Source organism: Manacus candei, unplaced genomic scaffold, assembly GCF_025592945.1.
Source record: "Manacus candei isolate 608988 ecotype Guabito, Panama unplaced genomic scaffold, ASM2559294v1 h1tg000047l, whole genome shotgun sequence".
NCBI classification, from domain to species: Eukaryota; Metazoa; Chordata; class Aves; order Passeriformes; family Pipridae; genus Manacus; species Manacus candei.
The window spans coordinates 6684622-6694803 of record NW_026138095.1 but is presented as its reverse complement, the minus strand read 5'-3'; the positions used below and the strand labels follow the sequence as shown (position 1 = coordinate 6694803).

The 10182-nt window shown below is 48.9% G+C and overlaps 2 protein-coding genes across 2 annotated transcripts; one reads left to right on the top strand and one right to left on the bottom strand.

The window, feature by feature from the left end:
- Positions 1-25: 25 nt before the first annotated feature.
- NT5C (5', 3'-nucleotidase, cytosolic) lies at positions 26-7564 on the top strand. Its single transcript, XM_051797308.1, has 5 exons — positions 26-1086; positions 5785-5885; positions 5966-6026; positions 6783-6897; positions 6981-7564. Exons 1-5 carry the CDS (start codon positions 802-804, stop codon positions 7121-7123), a joined length of 705 nt encoding a protein of 234 aa, XP_051653268.1. The 5' UTR covers positions 26-801; the 3' UTR covers positions 7124-7564.
- A 136-nt stretch (positions 7565-7700) lies between these two features.
- Positions 7701-10136, bottom strand: ARMC7 (armadillo repeat containing 7). The gene is made up of 3 exons (XM_051797309.1): positions 9939-10136; positions 9715-9858; positions 7701-8727 (listed from the first exon to the last, which is right to left on the bottom strand). Exons 1-3 carry the CDS (start codon positions 10003-10005, stop codon positions 8390-8392), a joined length of 549 nt encoding a protein of 182 aa, XP_051653269.1. The 5' UTR covers positions 10006-10136; the 3' UTR covers positions 7701-8389.
- Between the last annotated feature and the right edge of the window lie 46 nt (positions 10137-10182).

The following is a 10182-nucleotide window of genomic DNA, read 5'->3' as shown; positions in this document are numbered from 1 at the left end:
GGAGGAGAGTTATTGCACTTGGTTAACATCACCATCATGTGCCATCTTCCCCTGAAGAGATTGTCTGACTTATCTCTTAATTTTTGTCTTCTAGAGCAGAGAAATGTGGAATATGGCTTGGTATCTGTAATCTGGTTTATCCAAGATACTTTTTTATCTCAAGAAAACGGAGGAAAGTTTATTTTCCTCACAACAACAAAAAAACCCCAAACCAAAACAGGATCCTAAAAAGGGAGGTGGCTGTGAGTCCAAACTGTGGAGTTCTCTGCTGTCCTGGAGGGATCTGCTGCAGGATAAGCCACAGCAGAGGATTTGTATGGAGCTGGTGTGTCTGCTGGCAGCTTTTCCACCCTCCTCCTGGAGGAACCGGTGCCTGAAAGCACCCAGGCTTTCCAGATCAGTGCTGGAGAAGCCCTAGCCCGAGGTGCTTAACCTACAAAACTGGATTTACTCTGACGTGCTCCTCTCCTGCATGGAGGGGAGAGGATTCTTATCCCTCGTGTCCCCTGGGCTGCAGGACCGGCTGCAGGTAGAGCATGGGAAGTAAACAAATTACATTTCCTTGGCAGTCCCCAAACCCAGTGGAACTTTATCAGTGCTCCTTTATGGTTGCTGAGGCTTTGGCCAAGCCATGCTGCTGCTGTCCCACCGCCCTTCTCCCCCTCGTGCTGCGAATGTGCCCACTGCGGGATCCCGAAGGGTTTTGGGGGTGCTATTCGCTTTTCCTCGGTTCCTGGCGGATCCCACCGCTGTTCCCACGCGGGGCTGCCCCGAGGAGCCCCGCCCACCTCATGCATATTCATGATGATCATGCATATTCATGTCCCTCCCGCGTGTGCCGGAGCCGGGGGCGCTGCCGCCCGCATCGCCCGCGTGTGCCGGGAACCGGGACCTGGGATCGGGATGGGCGGCGCGGCCGGGCCGCTGCGGGTGCTGGTGGACATGGACGGAGTCCTGGCCGACTTCGAGGGCGCGGTGCTGCGGGAATTCCGCGCCCGCTTCCCGGCGGAGCCGCGCGTGGAGCTGGCGGAGCGCAGGGGCTTCTCGGTGCGGGAGCAGTACCGCAGCCTGCGGGAGGACCTGGAGGTGAGTGCGAGCCTCACCCTCCTCACCCGGCCCGGGAACCTCTCCCTGCCCACCCTGGGTGTGCAGAGCTCGGGGTCGGGTCAGTATTTTTTAAACAGCCATGACCCCTTAAGTTACCTACAACTTCCTTTGTCCGTGTATAGGTACATGGAATTCGTTTAAAGAATACTAAATTAAATAATAAATAATGTTTGTTTATGTAAAATAGTAACCAAATTCATGCCTACTCCCTATATTTATGATTTTCCTAATTCCAGGAACTTTTGAGCCTCGATAGCTGTTGATTAGACTGACCAGCAGGAAGGGTGAAGTCTGGGTTCACAGTATTTTTAATTTTGCATTTCGTGCAGCCTTATTTTGTATAATGATAATTAGTGATGTCTTCCAGGAGGATCACCAGCCCTTTACAGGGAAGTGTGTGCAGGATTTGGCAAAGAGCAATTCTGTCATCAAACTCTTCACTGAACCATGTTCAGCTTGTTCTTTACCCTACTCGTGTTCCTGCTCTTGCTGTGCAGCAGGAGTAATAACTTACCCAAAGCTCCCCAAGTGCTCTGTGAGTGTTAATGTGGCTCCACAGCAGGACAAGAAATATAAATGTTATATATGGGTTTGTACAGCTAATGAAATCCTGTGTCCATATTCCCTCTGCATGCCCTGACAAGCAGAGTGCATGGCAGGTAATGATCAGGAGCAGCATGCAGAAAGCTCTGGAACACCCTACATCCATGCAAACTGTTGCCATTTTTAATGTCTGCTAATGACTGAATGAATATCAGAGAGGTTTGCAAGGCAAAATCAAAAATACTGTGAATCCAGACTTCACCCTCCCCTCTGGTCACTGCAGGACAGTCGAGGACTCTTTACAGAGCCTGGATGCTGATCCAGGCTGTGCCATACACTTTCCCTGAGAGGTTCATTGCTAATTTTAAGGTCCTGTACTGAGCCTGTAGGGTTTTTTTACTGCTAAGAAATGACAATTCACATTGATTTCCCTCCTGTTCCAGGCTCCTGCACCAGGGTGATGGATGGGAATGCTGGGTCCAGTCAGCATTTCCACAGGCTCCAAACTGCCCGAGCTCTAATCAATGACTATTGATGCTCAGAAGTTCCTGGACCTAGGAACCTGTAAATATAGCCAGCAGGCATGAATTTGGTTATTATTTTACATAAACAGACATGATTTATCGTTTAAATTAGTATTCCTTAAGTGAATCCTGTTTAGGTATATATGGACCAAAAAAAAATGCAGGTAATTAAAGGGGTCTTGAATTTTTATTTGTTCTTATTTTGAAGGTCTACAATCTGATCTATCAAAAAAAATTGTGTTTTGTTCTATTTCTGGCATTCCCATTCCCTCATTTGGTTTGTGCTCATCCTGTTTCTCCCCAGACCTTAGGTGTGGCAATGGAATAACCAGATAACTGGTTTGAGTCCCACGCAGATCAGCAGTGGCAGAAAGCTCTTATCTTGCTGTTCATTGCTAGCCTGGCTTCCTAAGGAAATTAGCTTTGTGGAGCTGTGCTGTGTGTCTCCTTCAGTAACCTCTGGAGTTCTGGGCTGCTTTAGCCACAACAATGAAGTTTTAAAGATTTGAAGCTCCTTTGGGGTTTTATGTAAAAATCATAAAATAGTTTAAAAACAGAGCCCTTGCTAGTTCTGCCGTGGCTGTACAGGGTGTCTCTGAGGCAGGAGAATCCCTGTGGAAGGTCTCTCCTTGCCCACAGCTGCAGGAAAAGCTTCAGCAGGAACCAGCAGCCCAGACACTGAGGACAGTTTTTCCATCCTGTGCCGGGGGGTCTGTGAGGCCTCATGTCCGTGCAGGGAAACTGAGTCTGCAGTTTGTCAGTGCTGAAAGGAGGGGATCAGCAGGACACCAGGGATCAGCTGGACACCAGGCTCTTTGTGGCAGGTGTCGGCTGTGCCTGCCCATGAACTGCCAGGGTGTGGGATACTCTCATGCCAGAGGGTGGGAAGTGCTGTGCTAATGATTTATGAATCGCCTCTTACTGAGGGGTGTTTATGCTTTGTTGGTGCTGAGCAGCTGCCCCTTGAAACTGGAGCCATTACTTGGGGTTTTATTTCTGTTTTGATCATTGATTTCACATTGTAAATCCATTTTATTTAGAAAGACTTTTAATCCATTTTATTTTGTTCAGAACTTTCTTTGCTGCTCTTGCCTATCTGCCCCCCTGCATGTGTAGCCATTTTGATGGGGATTTATCTCCCAAGAGTTTAGGATGTGTTTCCTTACCCCAGACAGTTTCAAAAAAGGATTCAACACCTCCAGCGGGGGCAAAATTTTCTAGAATTATTTTTAGGTGTCTAGAATTGTTTTTTTAAATGCCAACGGGAAAGCTTAAAGATAGAGGTAGTCACTCCAGTTTTGCATCCAAGTTGTTATCTTGCTAATGGAAGTTAAAAGGAAACCTTCAGCACTGATGGCATGAAAATGAGGAAAGAAAATGGTTTTACTTTCAGTTTCTAATCACTTTTTGTTTCTTGTGGGGGAGGGAAATGGCTTTTGATTCTAAGAGTCATCAAATCGATTTTCTTTTGCCAGCAAAGCCAGACTTTCTTGTGACATAGTGGAAACTTGCCAGTTTCTGGTGACTTGCTGTAGGATAAAAGAGCTTTCAGACACAAGCCTTGAGTCTGTAATTCAATCTCCTTGGGAAGAGCTCCAGGGAATTGTTGCTGGGATCAGGGAGGCTTTGCATGGAAACAGAGATCTGGGCAGATCTGATTGCCACGTCTGCACCCAGAGACTCCTCAGCCTCTCCTGATTTGCGTGTGAAATCAGGCAGTGCTTCCAAATTTCTGGCTGTTGATTTATGAGTATTTGCAGATGATGATAACTGAGTGAGCTGGTTTAATGCCAGCTCCTTCTCATTGCTTCTTAATTGAAATGGTCTTTATGTTGATGTTCCACTGGTGATATAGAGCAAAGAGACCATCAGCTGGACTCTAAAGCTGCCTTGTACAATTTCTGAGCAAAGGCTGCAGCCTGCCTTTGAAGAATACTTAACAAGAATTAGGTTTTCAAAATTGTTCAGTGGCATGGGAACGTATGACTTTAATGCTAGTGGAAAAATGCTGGTTTTGACACCTCTGAAGTTCACAGTGTGACCCCAGGGAAGGTAAGATTTGTGTGTCTCAGGGTAGAAGAGATACTGGAAGCTGAACCTCTCTGTCTGAGAGTCAAACTTGAGCCTGGAAGTGGCCTCAGCACTGCTGTGGGTCCTTTGCCATGATGGGATGTGTGATAAGGGGGGAGAAAACCCATGGGCTGTGACCCACTCTGAAACACTCTGATTTAACACAGGCCACTGAACAGTCAACAGAGAGCAATCTTTAAAATTAACTAACCAGAACTGCATTCAAACCAATGAATTTCCTAATAATAAAATGTATGAAAATGTCTTATCAGTAAATTAAAAAAAAAAAAGGACTAGAAGGACAGTCCTACCTAAAGGCACTGGAATTGCCCTGGAAATACTGCATTTCCTTTTAGGGGTTGTAAATGCCACTGTGCTGTATCATATTAAATAACTTTCTGTACCATTTTTGAGTACTTTAGCCAAAATGGGATAACATTGCTCCTCCAGTAATCTTGTTTCTTTCCTGTTTACACTCACTTAAAAATTATTCTACCTTTAGCACAAACCTCCTTTCCTACTTTCTCACCATTAATGACTTCTCTGATTCATGTGGCATCCCACATGCCTGTATGGAAGGTGGGTTTACACCGAGAGCAGGTGCAGACACAACAGGGATAAAGCCCTTTAATCCCCCTGCTCAGCCCATCGTGGGGCCCCGTGCCCCGAGCCAGGCGAAGGGAGAGCTGTCCCACAGCACCCCCAAACCCAGCCCAGCTGGGGGTCACGGGGTGCACAGGTCACCCCAGGGAGCCAAAGGTTCCTGGGGAAGCACAGGGATCCACCTTTGAACTTCCTGCTGCAGTCTGATGCTCTTTGGAGCAGACTTTACCACAGAGGAGCAGCTCCAACTGTGCTGGTGTCAAGGTCTGCTCCTTCAGCAATGGGTGTTTTAGTAGGTGATTGAAAATCACAGAAAGCAGCAAAGACACAAAGCTTTCCCAGTGCTCCCATCCTCACTCTTCCCTCTTGCTGAAGGGATTCACCCCAAATGTGTGGGAGTGCTGACTTGGCCATTGGCACGGTCACCACTTTGCCCTGTTTGCTCCAGAGGAAAAGAGGGATATTGGGCAGTGCCTGTGTCTGCCCAGTTGTCCCTGGTAAATTCCTGAGTCATCAGCAAATGTCAGCCAAGCATGACAGAGGAGCAGAAGCCTCAAACTTGTTCCTTTGGTTTTCACAAGAGTTAATCCAGAGAGACCTGCTGGGGAGGGGTGAGGAGGGAGCTGTCCCTCTGCCAGAGCTCAGTGATTCCAGCTGCGGGTCAGGGCTGTTTGTGGTGGGAACAAATCCAGGTCAGGGTCAGCTCTGCCTCCTCACTCCGAGTGAGCCATCAGGGAGTGACTTCTTGTGTGCCTGGGTTGGACTTTTCCTGGAACCCAAAAGGTGAGAAATTTTATAATCCACTCTTGGGGGAGCATCACCTCCCTTGGCAAAGTGCTGGCCCTTTGCTGGCTGTTACACACGGGATAACTGGAGAACTGCTGGGACATCTTGGATCAAAGCACAGGCACTGCTGACTGTCCTCTGTCTCTTGCAGGCCAAGGTAGCCAGTGTCTATGAGTCGCCTGGCTTCTTCCTGAGGTTGGATCCAATTCCAGGAGCCCTTGAAGCTATGAAGGAGATGATCCACATGCAGGAGTAAGGACACTCTGCAGCCCTTTTCCATGACCATACACACTTTCCCCCCTGACTGCTAACCAAGACTGTTTTCTTTTCAGCACCCAGGTGTTCATTTGCACGAGTCCACTCCGGAAATACGAGCACTGCATTGTGGAAAAGGTGGGAGAGAATTTATTTTGCTGGGTTTAATGCTGCTTTTGCAAGGCCTTGCTGGTTCATAACACCAAGACAGAGCCATTCCTTTATTAAGGCAGTGGCTGCTCCAGCTGCCAGGCTTCCCTTGATCCCTGTCCGAGGAACAGCTGCCCAGACATGGAGCAGTAGCTCAGGATGGGGAATCTTGCAGTGCCATGTGCTGCCAGAATTACTATGGAGCACGTGAGCCCTGAGCTCTTGGAGCTGGGCTTAGGACCAGTTTATCAGGAGATGATAGCAAAGGAACTGTTGTAGTTCCCTACAAGGAATGGGCATTCCCAGGGGATTCCACACTGGAGAATCCTCAACCAACAAAACGTTCTGTCTAAATCTGGAGACTGAGATATCCAGTTGCCCCAAAAGAGGCCAATGCTGAGTTGAGGAGGCCGTGGTGTTGGAATTAGTCCTGTTTGCCACTGGCACGAGAATGGAGGGGAGACTTTGGTCACTGGAGTGACTTGGATGGGCACAATCCACGTGCTCTGGGCAAGCAGCCAGTGCTGCTCACAAACTCAACAGTTCAGCATGGCCAGGGCAGTGTTGAGTGAAGGCTGTCACAGGTTAAATCCGTCCTGGGCTGTGGCCAGGCTCCACACGGGGATTCCTAGACAGAGATGTGGGCTTACAGGGGAAAAAATTACTGCACTAGGGCTGACCTGGCACGAGCAATGTGCAAACTGAGACTACAGCTGGATTTTCTCTTACTCCTTGTCTCTGCAGTATAAGTGGGTAGAGAAACATTTGGGGCCCGAGTTTGTGGAGAGTATTATTCTGACCCGAGATAAGACCGTCGTAGCTGCTGACCTGCTGTTTGACGACAAGGACACCATCCAAGGTTTGAACAGCAGTTCCATCGCTGGCTCCTGGCTGGGGAGTCACCCCCAGCTGACTCCAGTTTTCCCCCTTTTCCCTCCCCAGGTGCAGAACCGAACCCGAGCTGGGAGCACGTCCTGTTCACCTGCTGCCACAACAGGCACGTCCAGCTGCCGGCCCCGCGCCGGCGCCTGCTCTCCTGGGTGGACAATTGGAAGGCCATCCTGGAAAGCAAGCGCAGGCAGTAGTGCAGGAAGGGGATGCTGTGCCCTTCCCAGTGCCAGGGAAACCCCTTCCCAGGAGCCGGTGAGCACCGTCACCTCGGGGTCAGTTATAATAACGAATGAGCTGCCACTGTCAGACTTGGTACAGAGCTGACTCTCTCCACGTTTCTGGAAGATTCCTCTGCACTCAGTTAACCTCTGTAGCATTTTGGATGTTTGCTGTTTGGAGAAGAGAAACTGTAAAACACAAGCAGCTGGGTTGGTTGGATTTCTGCGTGTGTGTGTTTAACCTCGCTCCTGTTTGGTTTGTGCTGTCCGGGGGTGGAGAGGAGGAAAAAAGGGGAAGAAGGAAAGCTCTTGAAACTTGAGCAGACACAGCGTGGGTGTCTGTCAGGGGGCACTGGGCTCAACAGCCAAACCTTCTAAATTTTATGTATTTAGCCACCCTGGCTTTGGGGTTTTCTCTTGCCTCATTGGCTGATCATGAAAGGAGACCAAGCTGGCCTCGATTTCTGGCCCATGTGCTTGGGTAAGAGTGGGCAAAGGCTGCAAGTGCTGCAGAGAAATATTTATGAGCTCATACAGAACTGATTACACAGCATTCAAGTTAATGTTTTATTAAGAGAAGGTTTTACAAGACAGCAGCTCTCATGAGCCAGACTGCTATGAGCCATTTTTTTTTTAAATCTTCACCTTTCTCACCAGTGGTAATGAAAGAAAAACAACTTTCCACTTCTTGATTTAAAGGATAGTTACAGCCTGCCCTGTGCAGTGACTCAGGAGCCAGGTGCCTATGCCACGATGAGACGGTGGCATAACTAGTTCCACAGGGATGTAGAAAGATTGTGAACTGCCAGGGCAGGAAAACTCCTTCTTTCTCTGCAGGAGGAATAAATTTCTGTGACATTTTCAAGTCATTTGAGTTGACACTCCGTGTCAGTTGTCACTGACACTGAAGGGGAGAGCTGCAGCAAAATCAGCCAGGAACTGCTGCTCAATAACCCAAGCAGAAAACCCCTAACTGCTGGGAAGGGTTATTTGTGCAAGCTGGGTGCTGGGTTGCACTTGGCAAACTGCTCTCCAACAGCCATAACCTGCTTTATTTTAAATATTTGCTGGCAGTGTTAGCTGCATGCTCAGTCCAGCTGCCATGGTAGTGCTGCACCATCATCTTTGTTAACTGAACCCCAGTGCTGGTAGGACCAGCTTCCCTCTTTCACATTTTTTGACACGCTCTTGACCTGCTGAGCAGAAAGTGAGAACAGAGGGCAGTTTCCCTCTCAAACAGCTTCAGTCCTTGGGGAGGGGGATCCCCACTGCTGTGTGTTTGCTGAGATTCCTGGCCTCCTCCACCTGAGGAGGGGAGCAGTAATCCTCCAGGAAGAGGGTTGCCAGGTTGCTGAGCCGTTTGTTGGCCGAGAGGGAGAAGCGGAGCATGCACTCCACCACGGGCAGGGCCGTGGTCTGGTGCCGTGACTGCGGCGTCGTGAGGAACATCAGCGTGGTGACAGCTGACACCACAGTCTCCTCGTTGGGGTTGGACAGGCAGTTGATGATGGGCTCCACCCCGTTGGCCTCCAGGATGTACTCTTTGTTAGTTTTATCCAGGCACAGGTTACAAAGACCACCTGAAACGGCAAAAGAAAGTGTCTGACAAGGCAAACTCTCCACACCCTGGTCTTTGTCGCAATCAGATTCAAATTTAAGCTCGTCCTGTCTCTAACACAGAAGTAAGTATCGAGATTTTCTGTGAGGTTTGGATGGAAAATTCTTCACAGTTCCCTATGCTGTGTTTTGTTGATGCTTTCCAGAGATTTTCCACCAGCACATTCCTCCTCCTGTGTGTCATTAGAGGGCACTGTTACTGCTGCACATAACTACTTCCACAGAATGATTCCAGGATCGCTTATCCCCAATTGAAGATACCAGCCAGCAATTTACTGCACGTGTTTTAGAAAACCAGAGAATGGACATAACAGTGTTGGGCAAGAGGCACAGAATGTTTGAACTTGAAACTTTGAGAAGCCACAAACCTTAACAATCAAGTATGTTTATTATCATCTCATAGAATCCCTCACAGGATCTGGCCCCTTATCTTATGTTCAGACCATAAAAAATAAAGCATAAAAAGATCATAAGAAGACCATAAAAAGATAAGGCAGTTTCTCAGAGAATTTATTAAAAAGTGTCAAGTAAATATTCTAGAAGACCAGCTGTCAATAGCAGAACGGTAACAATGGACCTGTACAATATACCTGGCTAAATTTATGTATTAATTATTGCTTCTCTATAGGAGAGATTTTAGAAAAAAAGTCAATCAGGTAGTGTTTACTTATGGTTTGGGAAAAAAAAAAACCCAAACAAAATCCTGTCCAGAAAGTGCCTTCATTAAGCTCTATCAGGACAGGGGGGCCATGCCTGCCTCTGACTTCTCTCCCTATTCCACACGTTCTGCACTAAATGAGGTTTTATCAGCACAGTGTGGGTCTATTTTTGGAGCCCGATTGCTGATCCATTTTGCACGGGAGGGATTAACCACCAAACCAGGTGTGGGACCCGGTGTCCCCGGACCTGCCAGGCAGGTGCCAGCTGAGGGTGTTCGGGGCAGCCCTTACCAATGGCAAACTCCACGAGGGTCTCGTTGTCCTCGGTGAGCATATCCAGGAACAGATCCAGCACCTGGAGCTGCCGCAGGTACTCGTAGTTTTTGGGATCGTAGGCGAAGTTGGCCAGGTTCGCCAGCACCTGCTCCTTGGCCTCTGCAAGGGAGAAGCGTCAGGTGTGTGAGGAAACACTCAACATGAGAGGAGTGAGCGATCAGCTCACTCATGTTTGTTACCTGGGCTGTCCGTCACCTGGAATTCGGTGACAAGCGCCTGCAGGTACTCCAGCCGCCCCAGCTCCATCGCGGGCCCGCCTGTGGGACACCTCGATGGGCTCCCCGTTCCCCTGGAACCCCGGGCAGTGCTGATCACGGACAGCTCAGGGACCGGGTGTGCCGTGGGATAGAGACAAACCGGCCGCCATTTTGTGGGCGTGACACGGCGCGAGCGTCTCCCTCAGGCGGGGCGGGGGCGGCCGCC

Excerpts from the sequence above, each read along its gene's own strand:
- NT5C (XM_051797308.1), top strand. The coding sequence starts at position 802 with ATGATGATCATGCATATTCATGTCCCTCCCGCGTGTGCCGGAGCCGGG. Across the intron at positions 5,886-5,965 it reads GAGATGATCCACATGCAGGA|CACCCAGGTGTTCATTTGCA; the intron begins GTAAGGACACTC and ends TTTTCTTTTCAG. Across the intron at positions 6,898-6,980 it reads CGACAAGGACACCATCCAAG|GTGCAGAACCGAACCCGAGC; the intron begins GTTTGAACAGCA and ends TTCCCTCCCCAG.
- ARMC7 (XM_051797309.1), bottom strand. The coding sequence starts at position 10,005 with ATGGAGCTGGGGCGGCTGGAGTACCTGCAGGCGCTTGTCACCGAATTC. Across the intron at positions 9,859-9,938 it reads CCAGGTGACGGACAGCCCAG|AGGCCAAGGAGCAGGTGCTG; the intron begins GTAACAAACATG and ends TCTCCCTTGCAG. Across the intron at positions 8,728-9,714 it reads CCTCGTGGAGTTTGCCATTG|GTGGTCTTTGTAACCTGTGC; the intron begins GTAAGGGCTGCC and ends TTGCCGTTTCAG.